General features: G+C 32.7%; 1 protein-coding gene across 2 annotated transcripts in view; it reads left to right on the top strand.

The window, feature by feature from the left end:
• LOC140439261 (monocarboxylate transporter 12-like) overlaps positions 1–23,141 on the top strand; it is a 448,050-nt gene that overhangs the window by 370,652 nt on the left and 54,257 nt on the right. The window contains exon 2 of one of the 2 annotated variants that reach the window (XM_072529063.1): positions 10,739–11,004. The exons of the other annotated variant lie outside the window; for it this stretch is intronic. Within the exon in view, the coding sequence (XP_072385164.1) occupies positions 10,882–11,004 (123 nt within the window). The 5' untranslated portion in view covers positions 10,739–10,881. The remainder of the gene's footprint in view (positions 1–10,738; positions 11,005–23,141) is intronic. 2 annotated transcript variants of the gene reach the window in all.

Genomic DNA, 23,141 nt, shown 5'->3' with positions numbered 1-23,141 from the left:
GCTCTATATAATCAATAAGAGGACATACTTAGATATATTTCGTCTGACAAGAACGTCATCATAGAACGTGAATTTACTATCTATTTACGATTTATTTATGTAGATCAATCCAAAAGAGGAAATAGATGAAAGACTAAGCTTATAACATTTCAATTTTCTTAATTTTAAAACCTTTAACGAAACAGTACTTTCACGTTAACTCTCTCTCTCTAAAAATTAATTTTTTTATCTGAGTGCATATAAGTGTTCATAAGTTTTCATGAACACGTGCAGTTCTCACAATGAACACTTCACTTGGGGTCAATCCTAACCATAGTCTCTCTCAAAATTTAATTAGTTTTCGCTATAATTAAAGTTAAAGTGGTAAGATTTTCACATGGAAGCAGAGTCACCACTTTTACACATAACTATATACCTCACCCCCTTCAAAAATTAATTAGCTTTGACCAAAAGTTGTAAAAGCAGGCAATACAGGCTATTTTGATTATCCAGTTTTTAGTGTCCTATCGAAATGCATTGTGACGTAGATACAGCTGTTTAATTGTAATCGAAAACTCACATATTATGTGGTAAGTTTGATCATCTTCCGTTTATTCAAATAATTTTAATATTATAAGATCATTTTTTTTCGTATATAGAGTTCCATCTGTTATCCAGTGTTTCTTTTTCAGTTGTGATGTACCCTTATGAATAGAGGGCATACTTTTTGCACTTCTTGGAGAAGCTTGTCATTTTTTCTTAGTTCTATTATCTTTGTCTCTCTCCGTTTGTTGGGCACTTTAAGTTTAAATTTAACTTTTAGCTCCGAGGAGAGTATGATTTGATTCGCATATCACCCCTGTATATAATCTGACTGTTTGGATTGATGATATCCAGCGAATATTAGTCAGGATGTAATCAATTTGATTTCTAGGCCCATATCCAGGACTTTTCTAAGTATAAGTATAAAGTCGGCGTACATGGTGTTTAAATCGAGTATAATAGAATTGCTATTTCTGATCTCGATTAACTGGTGTCCTTTTTCGTTTCTCTGACCTATACCGAACTTTCTGTTACCTAGTGTTACCAACTTTTGCTGTAAAGTCACCGCATATTAAGGTTAGCTCTTTATTTGGAATGTTGGCAATTGTTGTTTCAAATTTTTCCTAGAATTTCTCGAAATACCTATTAGGCACAGATCTTTAAACCCATAAGATAGCCAAAAAGTAAACTAAAAAAACAGTAGCAAAATCTAAAGAAGAAGCTTATAAAAATCTATACGATGAACTTGATATCAGAGAGAGTCAAGCAAAGGTATATAAAATAGCCAAACATAGAACAAAATAAGCTAAACATTTAAATCAGACTAGGTGTATTAGAGACGAAAATAATCTTCACAAAAGCCGGTCCAGCCTAAATAAAATATTAATGGCTGTGTCATTTGTAGAGCTAAAAAACAGCCCTCCACTAACATAGAGTTGGTGATTAGTGAATTAAGTAGCTCCACAAACTTCTGTAGAAGTTTCTTTTCTGTAGTTGCTCGCTACATAAAATACGCACAAGACCTATTACTTCCCCCGTTTGATTAGACCACACGTTTGCCAGTTAGTTTTGATTATACTATTTTTCAGCCCTATTTGTACAGACTTTACTAGATGTTTACTATGTGAAAGTCAAATTTGACTGATAAAGCTCGGGACCACTCATCACTGCTGTCAGCTGCGCATAGCAGAAGCATTTTCAAACCGAAAATTTAAGACTTGTTCCTATATTTATCAAACTGTAACGATTCCAATTCTGCTTAGCGTTTATTTTTGAACCTTGAACTGGTTCAAACTTTCAGGTTTGTTTAGCCATTCAAGTTATCCCTAGATATTCTTAAGAATCTTAAGTGCCTTCGGCATTTTTTTACACAATTGTTAATAAAATAGGACCGTTATTAATGGCAATGATCTGCCATTCCTGTACCCATTCCATTACAACTAGTACATGACGATGAATTTCAACCATATAAATGTAAAGCCTTACTTATACAAATGAACATTTCTCTTTTTCTTTAATCCTACAACCAAATAAATAAAAACAGTTAATTGAAAAACGCTGTAATATAACAATCTTATTAAATTCTATTGTTATATATAAATCGCAAATGTTAAAACTTCTGACAGCTTATTACTCAACAGATCTAAACTACGATACAGAACAACACCGTTCTTTATATTTTTTATAATATTAATAATTACTTCGTGGTACCTGTGCTGGTATTTTATCTAGATCTATATTGCTGATACAACTGCACTCGTTCTTAACAAAATCTAGGTTAACAATAAGTGCAAGTGTTTCTAAGTCGTGGCAAATGACAATTTAAACCCGAATGATTTTTAAGAGATTAAATTTTAATATTTAATGAACGTATGACTTGCATTTTTATAAAAATGTTAACTAACTAGAAAGTTTAAGATACACAGATAAAAATGGAATAGAGATTTAAGTAATCATTTAACTTATAGGCATTTTTTCTGTGTTTCTTCTCAGTGACATCCCTTTTTTCTGTGTTATTTCTGTTCAAATTTCGTCATCAAAGGCGTCATCAGTTCGCCCAAAATTGTTTTCTCTACATTTTACGAATAGCGCAACCAGTATTTCTTATATTATAATGTCCTTGAGTATTCAACTCCTCAGTACACACATTTTCTTCATCCCTTTTGCAAATTCTTTCTTATTTTGAGCTGTTCTTTCAATTTTTGAAGGTTTAATCCTATTGTATAATTGACTAGTGATTTTTCCCGTCACCGAAAAAGTAAAGTTCGTGTAACCTTCTGGCTAAGGTCTGTTGTTAGGGTTATTAGGTCGCGCAAGCACCCCCAACATGACTTAACGACTACTTTCGCCCTAAAACTCCCCTCGTATAGGGTTAAGAAAGCAAAAAAATGGATTTACCAAGAATCTATGTGCCGCAGAAAAAAATGTAATAAAAAAGTTAACCTTTTTAAAAAACACAACGAACCAATGTCAAAAATGATAAAACTATGATACAATGATAAAAATGATACAATCTTAATTATCAAAATTTAAATTGTTAAGAAAGCAATTATTATTTAAAAAAAATGTCTGTCTTGACTTTAAAATTTAACACAAAAAGTTACCTTAAATTTCACTAAATTTCACTCTGCATAATGTCTGGAGTCGGGAACTGGTTCTAATAAATTTTCTGGGGGTAGAACTAGATGGGAAATCCCTGAACACGAACAAATTCATCTCCAAACTGCCAAAAAGCCTGGGATGACAACCAGGGATAAACAAAACGAGGATGGAAAGAACGATTTTTCCAAACCTCACTTAAACTGCAACTATTGACTGCTCAATACTACACATTTAACTGCTACTGTCACTTTATACTATAGTTCCATAACAAAAAAATGAAAACAAAAAGATTACGAATTTGAAAATAAATTCGGACTTCAATAAAACTAAACACGTCTTTTTAACAGAGGCCGGCCTTACCAAGAGTGAGCAATTATTTTTACGGCAAAAACTTCTCAGCGATCTCAATGAATGTTTATTTGAAACGCAGAATATTTAGCGGTTTCGATCAAAGAAAAATATCAAAGAATTTACGTCCGTGATATAAACAAACTTTAAAATGGTTTACATTAACTTCGGCGACGAAAAAACAACGAAATACTATTTGGCTTTTAACTCGTACGATAGGAACAGAGAAACATGGAAAACACTCTTCGTTATTTGAATACATATATGAGGGGATTTCAATTTAATATATATACGAGGGGATTTCAAAATATATATCAAGGAAAATGCAAATGCTACATTTTAAAGGTAAAGAGTTCAGATTTCGTGTGCAATTTTTGTATTTGCAGCAAATAAACTCAAATTTTATAAAGGTGTTAAATAAATACACGTGGCGCAATTTTTGCAATTTTTTATGATTCTCATGAGATCAATGCAATCTATCGCTTTCATTGGCTGGCCACTATGAAGTTTCGATTACTAGAACCGAACCTTTCAGACTTATAGCATGAAATTTTATTTTTGAGTTTTGGCAATAAATGTGAGGCATTTGAAATATACTTAAAAACGCTGGATTAACGATCTAAAACGTTTAAAACTTTTTTTTTTTCAACTATACTATTACATTTTTCAAAAAAATCAAACTTCTGCTATAAACTACACCCAAAACCGTCTTCTTGGAGGCATTTCCCGTGACGTGCGATCGTTTGTAATGTAAAACATTAAATTCTGCGTTTTTATTCATATTTCAAATGCCACATATTTGTTGCCACAACTCAAAATTGAAATTTCATGTCATAGGTTTTGAACATTGATCTCTAAAAATGGAAATTTTACTACGGTCAATAGAAATGATCAATTTTATTGATCTCACGAGAATCGTAAAAAATGTCAAAAGTCACTACACTTTTATTTATTTAATACCTTTATAAAAACTGAATTTATTCTCGGTAAAATACGAAAACTGTATACGAAAGCTGCACTCTGTTAATTTAAAATGTATCCTGATTTTTGTCGATAGGATACTAGTATCAAAAGATATCGAATTTTTAGAGTCGAGCTGATACAAATTTTATTGAACACTGATTTACCGCGCGTAATTCAAATTCAAAATCGACGGTCGCTTCAAGCGTTTTTCCTGAGAAAACGATTCATTCTACACAAAAAGTACTAATAAACATTTTTGTTTAAAATTATCTCAGCTACATTTTTTATTTAAAACATTTTTTCTGCGACGTACAGATTTTTGGTAAACCGATTTTTTTGCGTTTTTACCCCCCTACGTTGGGAGTTTTAGGGTGAATCCTGTGGATAAAAGTGGTAACCGTTGTTGCATCTTTTTTGGGGTCCCAAAATTAATATTCTCGGCAAAATTCAGCTTGTTGGATGATTTTTAGGGGTCAACTTCTGACAACTGGACTATATTATCTACTTGTGATATTTAATATTTATTGCTTCTAAATTTTTAAAGTCATTTCTCATAAAAAATATTGTATTTTCATTAGTGATCCACTTTAAATAAATGTAAAAATTAGAAGAACAAACACAGTACTTACTTTTCATGATGTTATAATTAATATCGACTTTCTGCGATATTTTTAATGATGAATTATCTTCATATGAGACTTCTACATAAGAAAAAACTTACTGCTGGGAGTATATTGATTGAATTATTCAAGAAATGTTTACGGAAGCAAAAACTTGGCGCAAATCTCAAAAAAAAACCGGCACCTATTTCACGGTTCCTTAAAAGCAATAATTTGTCCCGGTACATACTTCTCTCAGATTCTGTCGGCATGTAAGTAATAGTGTAGAAAACCACTTTTTTCAATCACCGGGTTTTAATTGAAATGGATACGCCTCGAGCTGTTACTCTTATTTGGAACAATGAGATTTATGAATGCAAGCACAGCGTGCTAGTGTGAAATACTGATGCAGAAATTGCAGATGTAAGAAAGAGCTACAACGGGTTGTGTCAGATAAGAGACTCTGAAGCATTCGAAATATATTTAGGGCCGTTTTATTTCGACAACAATGACGATTTATTTGATGGCGACTGAAAGTTCACAAGAGGAACTTGGAAAACGTATTAAAGACTTTAAATTATCAAGAAATATCGTAAGTTACAGATATTTTACGTGGGAAATGTTTAATCGACTATATTTACAAAGAGTACAATAAGGTCAATCCTGTAAAATATAAGATCGTAAAAAGAATGGCAATAAGATGAAATTTTTTTGGTTAATATTGTGTATTTATTTAAAAAGCTCAAATAGCCTTGTAGACCAAATACGAATACACATGAAATTACGAATGACGAATAAATGGATTAATAAGTAAATATTGGCAAATAAATAAATTTATATTGGAGGAGTACCTAATAAGCTGATAAAGAACTGTGTTCAGCTGTTCCGACTAACAGCAAGCACACTGTAGTGGTAACCCTTAGACAAGGCAAGACACCCATTTAATAAACCTTCTAAAAGTGAAGCCAGTTTCGATGTGACCGCCATGTTTTGGTGCCTATACGTTGCCAATTACTAGCTCTCGCAGGGTTACCAGATCTACTGATTTTTCAGTAGATCTACTGATTTTAACTTTAATTTACTGATTTACTGAAACACTCTACCGATCTACTAAAAAATAAGTACTGATAAAATCATGAAAGTACCAGTACGAAACAAATACCTATATACGTTAAGCTTTGTAGACGATCAAGTAGTGATTGCACAAGACCAAGAAGACCTCAGTTACATGATGAAGAAACTACAAGAAGAATATACCAAGGCTGGCCTAGATATTAACCTCGCAAAAACAGAGTACATATCTACAGTGAAGAAGACATAGAAGATCTACAGATGGACGACAACGTAACAATCAAAAGAAAGGATAAATTCAAATACTTGGGGTTTATAATCACAAAAAAGGCAACAACAGAGGAAGAAATTCAACAATAACAGCAGCAAACAAGAACGGCAATCCGACAAATTAACTCAATATGGTGGGATAGACACCTAAATATGAAGACAAAAACACAGATTTATAAAATATTAGTGCGAAGTATTATGACATATGGGGCTGAAAATTTGATTATAAACAAGAAAAATAGCAGTAAGATAGTAGCAACAGAAGTGATTGCCTGCGAAGATGCTGCAGAGTAACAAGAATTAATAGGAGAACTAATGACGAAATAAATCAAAGAACATCAATAGAAACAGACATACTAACATATATAGAAAAAAAAAGTGGTATGGACATATAAGAAGAACTAACGACAGCAGATGGATAAGGAGAATAACCGAATGGAGCCCGATAGGAAGGAGAAAAAGAGGACAACCCCGAAGATCCAGGAGGATTGAAGTAGACGACGCCATGGGTAAGAGAGGCCTAAACCTTTCTGGTGCCGGTTTGGCTTCAGTCAATTCCATACGATTACGCGTCCCCTCTCTTTCCTTTTCTGGTTAAAACCGGTTAGTCCCATCGAAAACAGACATTTAAAAAATCATAATGGTAGAAGTAGCGGAATATTCAAAAAGGTTTTCCTAATGGGGGTTCTGGCGTTAGAATTTAGCACCAACATGAATGAAAACGAATTTTTTTTCGATATAGTGGAACCCGAAAAAAAAAAGAATCCCCGGGATTCTTTCATCCTCACCTGTTTCAAAGAAAGTTTTTGGCTTGCCGATAAATCCCCATGTGTATGAAATTATGAATTAATCTAAGATTCTATAAGTGCTGATTCTCTGAGAATAAATTTAGCCCAATAAATGTAAAAAAGAGGTGATTTTAACACATTTTTTATAACTAAAATTTAACAAAGGGATACATAAATATATAAGAAAGCTAAATAACAATGGAAAATATTACACACTGGAACTTACGAAAATGACCGGAAAGTAAAACTACGACAATGTATCTGTATAACGTTCCGCACACTGATACAGTCTGCAATTCATCTGTATAACGTTGTCACACTGATACAGTCTGATATCAGGCTTGCTTCAGGCCTTTACCGGTAAATACTATACGCGCTCATAAGACATATGCCCATACCTTATCTGCCAGGTTACAGGTATATTACAGCTTCCACTGATTTTCCGAGAAACATATACAGCTTAAACGCACACTCACGAGTACCGGGTGCTATTGTTACTGATACAAATAACTCTTTAACCTTCTGTGTCGTAATATACATATACTACGAGATAATACACGCGAGAATTTTAATTCTATTAATGTTTTGTTTTTACGTGACTTGGGGTAGAAAAATAAAGATGGTATCTGACGTCACAGATATCGGAAATCTCCGTGTAGTGCCCTACCGTACCCTATTAAGCTCTTTACCAAAGAAAATTTTCAGCGCACTTTCCTGAAATTCAAGTAAAAATTATACAGGTAAAATAATCTCTAAACAAATAAATATTTCCTGACTATTTGACTATGTGAGAGTTTGCAACAGTAGTCTCCGGTCGGATAAAGGTGACATTGATGCCTAAGATACTGAAGATGTAGCAATTTTAATCAGATGTTATAGAGCGAACGATGGACCAGTTCCAATCAATAGACAATGTAAAAGTGTGGACAAATAAACCAACGTATATATACATATACAGTGCTAACCAAAAGTCCCCTCTCCCTCGTATCTTTTGAACGGTTGTACTTATAACAGTGAAATTGAACTTAATAGTAGCAGAGACACAGTGACCGATAATTTTAAATAGGACCTTATTGCAAGTAATACCTCGTTTGACAGTGATTGAAAATATCTATTCAATCATATTATTTTTTTAAGTTTAAGATGAAATTATAGGTTTGCGTTTAATTAAAAAAGATTCTAACGTCCGCATCTAATTATTTATCATTAAAAGTTAACATTTTTCAATTCTCTAATTTTTTTTTACTTTGGTAAATTTGTGAAATTTAGTTTAATCACACATATGTCTCACAAGACGTTTAAATGTTTGCATAAGCAGAATGGTACGTACTGTAGCCGACAAAGTATGAATAACTGTCTGAATAATTGGTTTAAAGTAGAAATTATTTCCATGCAGCGGAACGTATTTTTAATGAAAGGTACCCTGATTGTCCTGTGTTGAGAACTTATTTAAGGTAGCTTCTTCGGAGGTTTGAGTGTTCAAGATGCCAAACGATCTGTTCGATTAACAATTAGTGATGACAAAAATATTGACATAAGTGCAGAAATACAATATTAATATACATAAAACATATGTTAAAAACATACTTAATTTTCTGAAACAGTCAATGTTTGAAGTGTGTCTGAAGATGTTACTGAATACAATTGAGCCAGTAATTCTTGAAATTCTGTAAGATGATCCAGATGGATTTAGCAACTTGAAAATAACGTTTCAACAGGATGGTGCTTCTGCACATTGTTATGGTGCAGTAAGACGTTAGCTAGATAAGGAATATCGTAGTAGATGGATTGAATATCGTAGTAGGTTCGATATAATGGCCAGCTCGGTCACCGGAGCTCACACAATTAGCTTTTTTTCTGTGGGGTACTTAATTTAAAGTTTTCGCTACAGCACTCGACAGTATTAACATTTTAAAACAACAAATGGTTAGGATAAGCGTTTCAAAGCGTGTTAGTACAAGCGTTAGTGTAAGAATAACTGTTCAAATGATTGGACGTTTGACGAGGGTCCTTCTTGATTTACATGGGTCTGTATATGTGTATATTATTTTATATAAAGGTATATTTAGTAAGGATCAGTATTTATACATAAACTGGTAGCTTTTAAATTATTTTAATTGTTCATTTTTGTTCTCAACGTCAACAATATCCTAAATGTGGACTTCATTTGGACTTCTTCACCTGTTTTTACCTTGTTATCCCATGTACCGTACATCTTCGGTAGTCTAGTTTATATTTGGGTTTTGACCTATCCGGTAAGAATTTTTTACGCCTATGTTTTAGAATTCATTTTTAATTCAAATCTAACAAAATTTCACAACTAATACAGTTTTACAAAAACCAAAACAAGATTCACTTAGTTGTCTGACATCAATTTCTCAGATTTATCCCTCTCATCCAAAATTACAGCAGATTAAGTTATTTTATACCGTATATACCACAATAATTTAATAGTAGAGTTCCTCTGGGTACCGCCACACGTTGGAATAAATGGTAACGAAAAGGCAGATAGTCTAGCTAGGTTCGCAGTAACCAGTACAGCCGTATCAGTGGAAAATCTAACGGTGCATTTAGATTTAAAACCTGACTTAAAAGCTAAAATGCACGATGTTTGGCAAAACCAATGGAATAGAAGCACCATTAAATTGATAGAAATAAAACCTTCTGTCCTTCTATGAAACTTCTAGCCCTCAAAGCGACAACGTCAATTCCTAATAGCACGTCTTAGATTAGGACACACTTCTACAACACATGAATACTTGTTAAAGAGAGAAGAGAAATCAGTGTGTTTTGTTTTTGAATGTAAAGCGACAGTGAAGCACATTTTGATTAACTGTCCAATATACTCAGTTGAAAGACTATATTACCACATTCCAAAAATATTAAAAGAACTTCTAGGAGAATCTAAATACGTAGCTGACTTGATAGAATCCTTAAATCTATGAACTGTTTTAATAAACTTTAACACAATACATCAATAATTAAAATATGTATTGTATACCTTATTATGTAATTAGTATTTTGTATATGCCTATGTATGTCTTTATTACTTTTTTTATTTTCTTATGCTAATAACCCTAAGTGGTTAAAACAAAATAAATAAAAAAACAAGCTTCTTGTGATTTGTTTATAACAAATTCTGATCAAATTTAGATCAATCTAATTGGTTAGTTTCATATACACACGTTTACATATATTTTTTTAATAACATCTAAAAGCAATCAAAAAATAGTACGCTTTAGACTAATTTGATGACAAGATTGACTTGTATTTTTGCTAATCAGAAGTTTATGGACATAGTATTTCTATTTAGTGCTGTGGGTTCAGTTCACAGGTTCTATCCTGTGTTGTCATAAAGAGGCAGTTTAGATTAATTAGGATATGATTAAATTAAGTTTACTTCTAAAATAACATAGTGAAATATATAGCTCTGCCTTCTTGTTTTGCTTAGATATTGAAAAAATGGTAGTTTACAGGTTTTGAAAATTATATTAGACGTAAGATAGATAAACTACAAAATCAACGACATTCTCTCTTCAAAAATATTTTTTTTTTACCAAATCATTGTTCTTTTAGTTGATAGAGGCTAAAACATTTCCGCCTACGACTCCTCGGTTATCTCAATCCAGTCCATATATGCGTGTGAATAATGAAACTGAAGAGTGACAATCGAGCTGGTGCTAGTTTGTGCCACAGGTCGAGGCACATCGTCCACAGGAATGCAGAACACCACCGATGAAGAGCTATCCAGCGATGGGAGACCACGAAGGAGCGGTCTATCCAGATCGCGTAGTTTGCCGCAGCTCTCCCACCACGATTCTGGTCTTGGGAGCTACTATGGGGTCAGTCGTAGCCATTATTATTTTTTGGTTACAAAACTACTAAAAATATATAATGAAATATTAAGACTTGAAATAAATTAAAAGAAAGTAATAACAAACAGAAATTAAATATGAAGGTACTTTTAATTATTGTTGCATTTCCTACAAGTATTTATTTGATTGCAATGACCGTCCCCAGCTTTTATTTTTTTCCATTTAATTCACGATCATTTATCAAGTTTCTTGCCGTCATAGTTTTACTAAATTCATCTTTACAACTTCGGCGTGGTCGACTACTTTTCCTTCGATCTGCAGGTATCCACTCCAATATTTTCTAGTACCATCTGTCCTCTGGCATTTAGCATGTTATGTTTATCTTAATACGGTATTTTTTCTCATCTTTTCGAGACTTAACTCTGAAGAATCTGCTTTAAATGTACAGCTGGTTCCTAAAAAAACTGATACGACTCTTAAAGCATATTTTGTAGAAAATTGAGCAGTGTATTTTGAAGGATAAATACTTATTATTTAGATACTGTCACTGTCACTGCCAAATCTTAAAATTTGTCAGATAACTTATTCTGTTCAACCTCAAAAAATGGCTCCACATACTAGTAAAGAACTAAAAGCAAGAATTGTAACGAAATTACAAGATGGTTGGTCACTATCTGCTGTAGCGAACCATTTTAACGTAAGCGGAACAACAGTTTTTAATATTAATAAAAGATGGAGAGAACAAGAAACTCTCGAAAGAAAGCAAGGTTATGGAAGACCAAAAATATCTTCCACTCATGAAGATCGTACGCTTTTGGAGAGATTAGAAGAGAATCCTTTTGAAAATGCAAAAACAGTTTCCGAGGAGAAAGACAACAACTTGGCGCAGAATTAAAGCATCGCGTCTTAGGTACCGAACTGCAGCAAAAAAACAAGCTCTTACGCCACAACAGAAGCAATTAAGACATATTTGCTTTAAACCATTATGGGACTGGGTAATATTTACGGATGAGAAAATTTTTCAATGTTCTAAAAAGGGCAAAATTGGGGTGTATAGACCAGATAATAATAGATTTAATCCTCTATATGTTGATAGATATCGAGCAGCTGGTCATTTTAGAGCCAATGTATAGGGATGGATTTCCCCTAGAGAAATGGAAATTGTATGGCGTATTGATGAATGAACTTAACATTCCCCATAAATTAATAAGGCTCGTAAAAACAACTATGAGTAAAGTGATCTGCAGAGTGCAAATACAAGGCGATATGTCACAAGCGTTTGAAACATATGCAGGGTTACGGCAGGGAGACGCGCTGGCGTGTCTTCTCTTTAATATAGCGTTAGAAAAGACTATAAGAGATGCCGAGTTACACAATAGGGGAACAATCTTTAATAAATCAACGCAGATTATGGCTTACGCTGACGATCTGGATTTGATCGCACGTACTACACGAGGACTTAAAGAGATGACTTCCACCTTCTTGACAGCCGCACAAAATATGGGCCTTAAAATAAACGAGGAAAAAACCAAAATGTTAGCATCTATTCCAAATAACAGAGATAGAGCTAGAAACGCCGAAGAAAACTTCAGTATAGACCAATATAATTTTGAGGTAGTAAATAAGTTTACATATTTGGGTTCTCTCATAACAAACGATAATGACACATCTAAAGAAGTAAAACGGAGGGTACTGCTAGCAAACAAATGTTATTTTGGACTAAGCAAGCAGCTAAAAAACAGAAATTTAAGCCAGAAAACCAAACTAATAATATATAGAACACTCATCCTACCAGTGCTGACATATGGGTCAGAAACATGGACCATCTCCAAAACAGACGCAAATCTTCTGCTCGTCTTCGAAAGGAAGATACTAAGAAGAATAATGGGCGCATTCTGTGAGAATGGTATTTGGAGAAGGCGATATAATTTCGAATTGTACGAGAAGTATAAAAAAATAGTAAATGGTAGAGATGTAATATCCTTCATAAAAATAGGTAGGCTTAGATGGGCTGGACATGTGTCAAGAGCAAATGAAAATTAACCACCCAGACGAACTCTATTATCGGTCCCAGTGGGAAATAGGAGTAGAGGCAGACCACGACTGAGATGGAGGGACGGTGTGGATGAGGACGCAAGGAAAATCGGTGCGGCAAATTGGCAACGGTTGGCGATGAACAGAAACGACTGGCGAAATAGACTGGGGAAGGTCAAGGCTCAACTAGAGCTGTAGCACCACTGATGATGATGATGGCGTATTGATGGCAGGTTTGTTGGGCAGACTTATCTGAATATTCTAGAAAACATCATGTTCCCCAGTGTAGAACAGTTGTATCCAGAAAATAATTTTGTCCTCCAACAAGATAATTGTCCTGTTCACACTGCAAATATAATAAACCAGTGGCTCCAGAATAACAACATCGAAATTTTATCATGGTCCAGCTACAGTCCAGATTTAAACAAAATCGAGAATGTGTGGGGGTTATTATAAAACCGTTGTATCGGCATAATTTTATACCTCAAAATTCTGAAGAGCTGTGGCATGGTATACAACAGGTTTGGGAAGAGCTCTCTGAAGAAGACAATTTCATAGTTCCTTTCACGCAGATGTTACAAAACATAATTATTATTACAAAATAATTATACTCCCAGGTGGCATTGGATAATTATTGGCTATAATTTGTTCTTTCAGTTGAAATGTGGGATTAATAAAAACTCCATCATGAACACGTATAAAATTGTGTCACACACAAATAGCTTGAATGATGCTATAAATCTGAACATTCAAGTTAGCAAACCAAATGCCCACTTAATAGATCTTTGTCCTCTAGAAAGTCTGTAATTAAATATTCGTTTGTCATTTGTTAATTGTCTTCTGGGATATCGTTTCATGACACGATCTGAGAGGGGAAAAGCTGTGTGCTATAAAATAGTAAGGAAAATTCTCATTATCATTTTCTCCTGGCCACGGGTTAGGTTCGGGAAGATTAAGTTGGTCGCTATCTACTGCTTTTCCAAATGTAATTTCTTTGAATGCTCTGCCATCACCATTTTGTCCATATTCCCCAATATCAACCGACAACAATAGCCCATCTGAGATATTACAAAATATTAATTTTATTTTTACATACCAAAATTTAATATAGTTTTGATCTTCCAGACCCTCGATTTCTTTCGAGAGTTTCTTGTTTTCTCCATTTTTTATTAATAGAAAAACTGTGGTTCTGCTTATGTTAAAATGTTTTGCTGCCTCTGATAGTACCCAGTTATCTTTTAATTTGGTTACAATTTTAGCTTTAATATATTCTTAAGTCGTTTGTTTTATTCCTTAATAATAATAAAAATAATAACAACAACCCCATTTTATGTAAAAACTCATATCATTTATATACTCTTTATAAAATGCAGGAATTCAAAATAATATCAAAATTTAGACCCTAATAGGCGAGCGGTTTACCCCTCAAAAGACGCTTAGAAACAGAATATACCGACTAAAATTCTTTTTGCATTTCTAATGCACCAAACCTTTTTTATTCGATTCTATATATTTTTCCAAGATGAAATGTATTTTTTTTAATTTTTACAAGTGGGCCGACAATTGTTATTAACAAATAACTTATACAAAAAAGCAATTTCACCGAATTGCTTCGGAATCAATTTTTTTAGGTGTATCTCATCAAAATAAACACTTTTTCTTTCTTGATAATTTTTCGAAAAATGCTTCCTTTTCGAGTTATTTGCATTTTTTTGTTGAAAAAATGCCTTAATTAGTGATTTTTGGGATTTTTTTTTCTAAAAAACTACTAAATGAATTGCAATTCTACAAATAGCTTTATAATCTTTAAACCGTCGAGTACAAGTTAGAATATTTTGACAAGGATAATTTTTTTCTATCTTGCTAAAAACGTGGACCCAAATATTTCGAATATGCCTTTCGAGCAGTCTACCGCTAAGTGTGTACAGCGGTTGCGGCGATACAGGCGTGCGGCGCGTAGAAATATTTGTTTAAATTTAAAAAATTAATTCAATACAAATATTACGTACAATTTATTAAAAAAAAAGATATTTCTAATTATTTTCATATACTTAGACATATTATAATTAAAACAATTAAAATTAATTTTTTACAATGCTATAATAATGTAATTTTTCTTTTAATATACGTGGTGACTATATTATTGAATGTTTTATTACAGTGAAATACATTAAGCAATATATAATTAATTTTCATTGAAAAATATAATAAAATTAAAATATAATATTAATTATACATCGTTTTCATTGTCAATAATTTGAAAATTTTCGTCAACAGCAACAGGATTTCCATCTAATAAGCTGATTTCATGGTCTTCCATAGAGTCGTCTTTAACATTTTTACAATTCTCTGGTGTACATGCACATACTGCGCAGCATTCTAAATTATAGGAAATACAATTACAATTTTTCGTAGAACATTTTCCGGTACATGAGCAGAAATACTTTTGTAACATATTATCTAAACTAGTTTCGCCTTCAAAATAATTAAAATCGAAACAATTATTTTCCATTGTCCAACCATGGGTTAATGGATCAAGAGATAAAATAATATTGTTTTTTGCTTGAATCCATTCATTTATTTGCCACTTTGCTCTTAAGTAATGTTGTAATAATGCTGGTTTCGAAGGTGGTAATTTTTCATTAGATGCATTTTTTTAATGCAATATTATATCTTAATTCATTTATGGATTCATGATATTTTTTAAACTTATTTTGAGGGTCATACAGTTTAGATAAAGATTCGAGCGCCTACAGCACCTCAACCGCTGTACACGCTTAGCGGGATACTCTCGAAAGGCATATTCGAAATATTTGGGTCCACGTTTTTAGCAAGATAGAAACCATATATCCTTGTCAAATATTCTAACTTGTACTCGACGGTTTAAATATTATAAAGCTATTTGTAAAATTGCAATTCATTTAGTAGTTTTTTAGAAAAAAAATCCCAAAAATCACTAATTAAGGCATTTTTTCAACAAAAAAATGCAAATAACTCGAAAAGGAAGCATTTTTCGAAAAATTATCAAGAGAGAAAAAGTGTTTATTTTGATGAGATACACCTAAAAAAATTAATTTCGAAACAATTCGGTGAAATTGCTTTTTTGTATAAGTTATTTTTTAATAAAAATTGTCGGCCCACTTATAAAAATTAAAAAAAAATACATTTCATCTTGGAAAAATATATAGAATCGAATAAAAAAGGTTTGGTGCATTAGAAATGCAAAAAGAATTTTAGTCGGTTGATGCTCTGCTTATAGGGGTAAACCGCTCGCCTATAATAATTATTACAATTTATGAATTAACATAATATGTAATTAATTGTTTGTTGTTTGTTTGTTTATTTTATTATTTGTCTATCATAATAAATATAATATAATGTCAGACCAATCAAATACACTGCTCAAAATGATCAAATCTTACTAAGAGTCGTTTTCGGAATCAGTTTTTTTAGGAACCAGCTGTAAAATTTCAATAATTGAAAGTATTGTTTTGGTAGCACTCATTTTAGTTTGTGATTGACGTCCTTATTTCCAATTCTTCTTCTTTTTGTCTGTCATGTCAATTGTTGTCAATCTGTCAGTTGTTTGGGATGCAAACAATGTATAAAGACTATCCGTGTTTATTATAGAAAATGTCATAAACTCTGCAGTACTTTTTATCGACTGGTTACCTTTATGTTAACAGACTTGACTTGCAGACTCCGCCCACAGCTGATTGGAAGCGAAATTACTAAAAGCTAAATTATCTTAATTTGGCGAAATTTGTTTCGAGCATGGTGTAAATGCCCACCAGTTCGTGAAAATGTATTAAAATTAATTAAAGAGCAAATTGTTTATCATATTAACAGTTTGCAATTTTCAAAATAGTACAAGCGGTGATAACATTTACCAATATTTTAATCTTTTTTTAAATCCAGGTTTACATATTTTTTATCAATTGCAAATATAATGAAAAGTTATGGATATTGCCAAAAAATATTTTAAAAAATTAATGTTTAAATATAAATGGGAAATACTTGTTTATTTTAAAATATATTAACATTAGTAAATCTGTTTATGACCAAAATCAACTAACTAAGTTTCGTACAAAATAGAAAATTAAAAGTAATATTCTTCAACAAAAAGTAAAAATACGAAGATTTCTACGTGTTCAAAACCAAAATTCAGATTTTTACCTAAATATGTGCCTTCTACAATTTATAAAGCAAGCAGACCATGAATGGACCGACATGCGGAATCTAAAATTGCACTCCACATCATATCGCTTCATCTAAGCAAAAACTTTCTATGAAATGGCTTCTCATACTTAAAATACGAGTAAATAAAGATATACGAAAGAAATATAAGATTTGATTTTACGTATAGTGCCTCTACAATGCGCTTATAAGTATTTCATCCTTGCAGAACACATCAGAGCGACTAGATAAGAAGCTCTGGTTTTCCGTCAAAGGAAGTAATAATGAAATAATTTCCTAAAGACGCATACGGCGACATCTAAGAATAAAACAAAAAGTGAAAGTCCGAAGATTTCTACTTGTTTGAAACCAAACCAAAATTCAGATTCTTACCTAAATCTGTGCCGTATATAATTTAGCAAGCAAGTAGACGATGAATGGAAAGATTTGATTTTTTTTCTAATATTCTTCAATATTTGCTGTCTGTACGTACTTTCCACTAAGTTCTTCTTTTTCTTCTTTTTTTATGTATACATTTCTCTGTCTGTTTTTCAATGTGGCTCCAGTAAGTTGTCGTTCTATCGTTTTCGTGACTGACCTTCTTCCTATTGGGGAACCGTCTCTTGCCGTCTTTACTACTCCATTTGTTGTCATTCGGCTTATATGATCATTCCATTCTACTCTTCTATTTCTTACCCAGTTCTTGATGTTCTCCACCTCGCATCTACGTCGTTTACTGTACTTGTAGCTCTGTCCCATAGTGTCTTACCATCAATTTTCCTTAGTGTTTTCATTTCTGCTGTTTCTAACATCCTTTTTGTCCTCTCTGTGTCAGGTCGTGTTTCTGCCGCGTATGTCATTATTGGTCTGATGACTGTTTTGTAAATTCTGCCTTTCATTTCTTTTCCGATATTTTTATTTCTCCATATTGTTTCATTCAGGGAGCCTGCGGCTCTGTTTGCTCTATTCACTTGATCATCCACTTCAGTTTCGAGCTTTCTTTAGCTAGATAATGTGATACCTAGATATTTAAACTCCATCACTTGTTCTATTATCTGACCTCTCAGCTTCAATTTACATCTTAGTAAATTTGCTGTTGTAACCATGCATGTTGTCTTTTTTGGGAAATTAAGATGTTAAATTTTCTGGCGGTTTTATTAAATTTATGTAGCATACGTTGTAAATCGTCTTCACTTTCAGAGAGTAGTATTAGTTTGTCGTCTGCATAGCAGATGATTTTAAGTTGTTTTTCCCCCATTGGGTATCCTTTTTTAGTTCTTACTTTTTTTATTATTTCATCCATAATCAGGTTAAACAATAGAGGACTCAGAGAGTCTTTCTGTTCTATCCCATTGCCAGCTTCAATAAGGTCGGTTAGTTCTTCTTCTACTTTTACTTTTATTGTGTTGTTTTGGTAGATATTTTTGATCGTTTTGATTATTCCTAGAGGTATCTCTCTTGCGTACAATAAGTGGATAACGTCCTTTAATTTGACCCGGTCAACTGCCTTCTCAAGGTCTACGAAACATATATGTACCGGTTTTTTGTATTCTAGTAATTTCGTTTGCACTTGCCTCATTATAAATATAGCGTCGGTGCATGATCTTCCTGACCTAAAACCTTGCTGTTCTTCTGCTAGTGTTATTCCACTAGTTGTTAAATATATATATTGGCTTATTTGCAAATATAGTTGAAGCAGTAGATACTCTAACTCCTGAACAACTTCAGGATGTAATTATAGTGCACCCAATGCTCCCTGAAGCTGATCCCAAGCATGCTCAATGAAATTGAGATCTAGAGACTTCGATAATAATGGCAAATGTGGAAGAATTTGACTTTATCGAGCCTCAACTACACTGACGAATCGCTGACAGAGTAATATAACAATCCTGACTGAGGATATTAAGGCCTTTTGTTATTAAACAAATCTATTTACTGGATGTTCTATTTGTTATTTAAGATACTATTCAGTTCAAAGATATTTTGCAATAATTTGTATATAAAAAAAGGGAGACAAACTGCCACTCCCAGCTAATTAAATATTTTAATATTTGATTAATCCAACTTAGTTTGCATCGTATGAGTTCTTTAGACATAATCATTGATTGTGTCAAATGTCTATTTTTCATGAAATTTGCAATTAATCTTTTTCACCTCTTGTACTAATAAGAAAATTAATTAAAAACATTTTTTGATTACAACTACGCTCTTTAAGAAAACTGAAATTTAGAATTTAAATTGAAACAATCAAAACATCGTTATCAAGGGAAACGATCTTGATTATTATTCTTAATATTCACTTAATATATATCCGGGACGGGTTTTTACCAAATTATATGCTTTCAGTTACAGCGCAATCTCTTTTTAGGACAATATAAAAAAAGGAGTAAAAAGTGGTGGCATTGTCGAAGTAATTACCTTAAAATTTTAACGGAGTGTTAAATATTGGGCCATTCTTGCCTTTGTCTACCGCTTCCAGCATTGTTTTTGCGGTCAGACGTTACATTGCGAAAAGTAAAAATATTATGCTTTCTTTATTTAATATTTATCAGACTAGAATGAGGTACACAACATTGTGGATAATTTTGATCTGTATTTGTAGAACAAGGGGTCTACATTGAACTTATTGACTTAGAAATTAATTATAATTAAATTATTTGTTTTACACTGTGGAAAGTCCTTACTCTGTGGAGATGTCTTCCAGAGAAATAAAGTAAAAAGTACCCTGTTTGAGATTTTAACTTCATCAGGTAGCTGATAGATTTTTTGAGTCTTATGGACCTTTATAATCAAAACCTCTATGTTCCCTGTAGTTAGTTCGATGGCCTTTTTAAATTATTAGGAATTTAAGGCCAAAAATGTACCATTTTAAAAACTTTCGTATACCATTGAAAAATAAAGCATTTTTAACTAATTTGGAGGTTTTTATTTGATAAAACACGTTTAAAGCTTTAAAATGGCGATTTATGAACGTTGATTTACTAATTTGTTGCTTTAGTCCGATCAATGAATACAAAATGTTGCCAAAATCCAAAAAAAAATACATCAAGGATGAAAATTTGTGAATAGGTAGATGAAAGTCTCTATTATTAAATTTAAAAAGTTAACAATCCATTTTGCAAAGTGAAGGTACTTTATTTTTCCATTTCAGTTTTATATATTGGACAGTATTTCTTAAAATAATAAAAAAGCAGAGATCGGAGATTAAGAGGAGAATTAAGAGGAGTACCTCGGAGATTAAGAGGAGAATGGGAATGAACTCCGACATAATAGACTACATCGAACAGAAGAGATTAACATGGTACGGACATGTCAGAAGAGCAGACCAAAATTGGTGGATAAATAGAATAACAGAGTGGAGCCCGATAGGAAGAAGAAAGAGAGGCAGACCCCGAAGATCTTTCAGAGATGAGGTGGACGAAGCAATGAGTAGAAGAAACCTACAGGAAGGGGACTGGCTAAACAGGAAAAATTGGAGAAAACGGTTGAGTGAAGGAATACAGTGAAAACTGTGGAAATCCTTGTATATATATATATATATAAAAAAGCAGACGATATTTTCCTTATGAGAGGTCCCAATGTCGAAGGTAACCGTATACCGTCATCTCTTTTATTGAGACAATTTGGCCTTTTTCAATTTCTATGGCTTCTCGGATAATTTTTATTATTAATATTCGGTAAGATATTGATAATTACTGGAGATAGTGAGGAGCTTATTGGGGCACCATTTATTTGCCCTGCTGGAGATAGTGGACAGCCCATTGGGACTCCTCACTATCTCCAGTAATTACCAATATCCTAATGGAAGACTTCGAGACCCGACTACTATCCACATCAATGCTCAAACCCACATCTTGGCTACGATATGTTGACGATACATTCGTCATTTGGGCCGCATAGCACGGATGCTTTGGTGTTTTTTCAAACCTATCTGAATGGTATACATCCTAGTATTCAGTTTACGATGGAGGTGAAAACTGATTTATTCCTACCGTTTCTTGACGTTATCATAAATAAAAACCAATCCCAAGGTTTTCATCACTCTATTTATCGAAAACCCACCCATACCAACCGTTGCTTGCATGCCAACTATCATCATCCATCTCCACAAATTAATTCAGTCATAAATACCATTATCTCCAGATTGATACGCCTTTGTGATGATGCAAGTAGACTAAACAAACTTTAAATTTTTTATTATGTAATGATACTAATATATCAGAATGATAATACTGACTGTCATATGTCGAAATGAAATATGAAACTTTTCTGAATTACTAATTAATTATCAAGGTTAACTTTATTTAAAAGAAAACTAAAATATGACAATTAGCTGATCCATAAAACTTATATTTATTTATAATTTTTTAATTTGTCATGAAAGCAAATCTTAGTATATTAACGAAGAATGTCAATTCGTGCTATTTGTCTAATTTGTGTTATTACAAACAAACAAACAATCTTATTGTCAATCTCAGAGACGCAAAAAGATTAATAATCTTTTTTGGTGTTTTATTAGATAATGGGTGAAATAAAAATGCTACAGTGTAAGTGAACTATCCTTATTTTTTTCAATAAAAACCGTTCTAACAATATTGTTCAAATTTTTTTAAATAATTTAAACATTATTAACAAACGGTACATGTAATGTACGAAAAGAGTAGATACAAACTAACAGAAAACGTCAAAATTCATCAACAAGAACCGGAGATATAGTTTATATCGCGAATGTTAAAGTCTTCCTCCACAACTCTTATAGAGGCCATACACGTTAAGCTTTGCATAATGGTTTTAACCTTGCGTGCATAACCGACAGGCAAGCTCTAGCGTGTATGTGATAAAACTGTACTTATGCCGCTCGGTTTTGCTTACCTGCGAGCATACCCTAGCGTGTGTGGCGTCCAGCAAGCTTGCCTGTCATAGTTCTCATAGCATCACATGTTTCAGGTATTATCCGGCCCAAAACCTGAGGTGATATAATAGCAGAATATTTGAGACACTCATATGTTCTTTCTGTTGCAAGAAATCTTACTGCTAATGCTAAGAAAATGTTACTGCTAGTCTCTCATGTGCTGATATTGATTTCCTCATAACAGTATCTTGTCTTTGTATTAACGGAGTAATCAATGATAATAGTTTCAAATAAAGTTTTTTATCCATTCGTAAATTATTTTTGTAATCTGTAGGTTTAAATCTTAATTCATTTATCAAATTTACGTGGGAGAAATGATTTATTTTTAATAACCAGCGTTTAGACCGTTTTTCTCTATCTTTTTTTTTCTTTTCTAAAGAATAAGTATTAAGCCAAGTACAGCTACCACATCGTTGTCGTCCATTGTAGTTTGGTAGGTATATACCGCACAAAGTACCGTGGGCGTCCTGCACACACCGTCACATAGCTTAACAGAAGAGTTAATGGCAAAACTATGTATGCAAACCATAACGTGTAAATGTTATATGGGACTCGGTTCTACCTGTCGATTATGCATGCAAGGTTAAAACCATCATGCAAACCCTAACGTGTATGGATTCCATTAGATGAATGAATTGGAACTCCATATTTGGAAGCTTTGAAGACGACTTTGTTCAAAGAAAATCTTTTCAAACTTTGTACATAAAAACTTCACTCCTTGATTTTTCAAATGCTGCTAGTTAGGTTTCTTAATTGTTATAAGCAAACAAGCTAACAAACGAATTAATAGATTGATCAGATAGCTTTACATTAATCTCATTAAAATTTAAAATATTTCCAACCACTCCACAGTATATCTTCATCCTGTTGATTTTTTTGTCTATGGTTCGGAGGTTCCTATAAAAACAAATAAATTTATAGATAACATTTGGCTGCTTAATCCTTTGGTAAGAATATTTGTCATATTTTTCTAGCACTATGCTCTTTGTGGTTTTAGCAGATACTACTACCAGATTTGGTACTAAAAAATGTTGGATTTTTC

This window comes from Diabrotica undecimpunctata, chromosome 4 (assembly GCF_040954645.1).
Source record: "Diabrotica undecimpunctata isolate CICGRU chromosome 4, icDiaUnde3, whole genome shotgun sequence".
NCBI lineage: Eukaryota > Metazoa > Arthropoda > Insecta > Coleoptera > Chrysomelidae > Diabrotica > Diabrotica undecimpunctata.
This window is presented reverse-complemented; position numbering and strand designations above follow the sequence as displayed.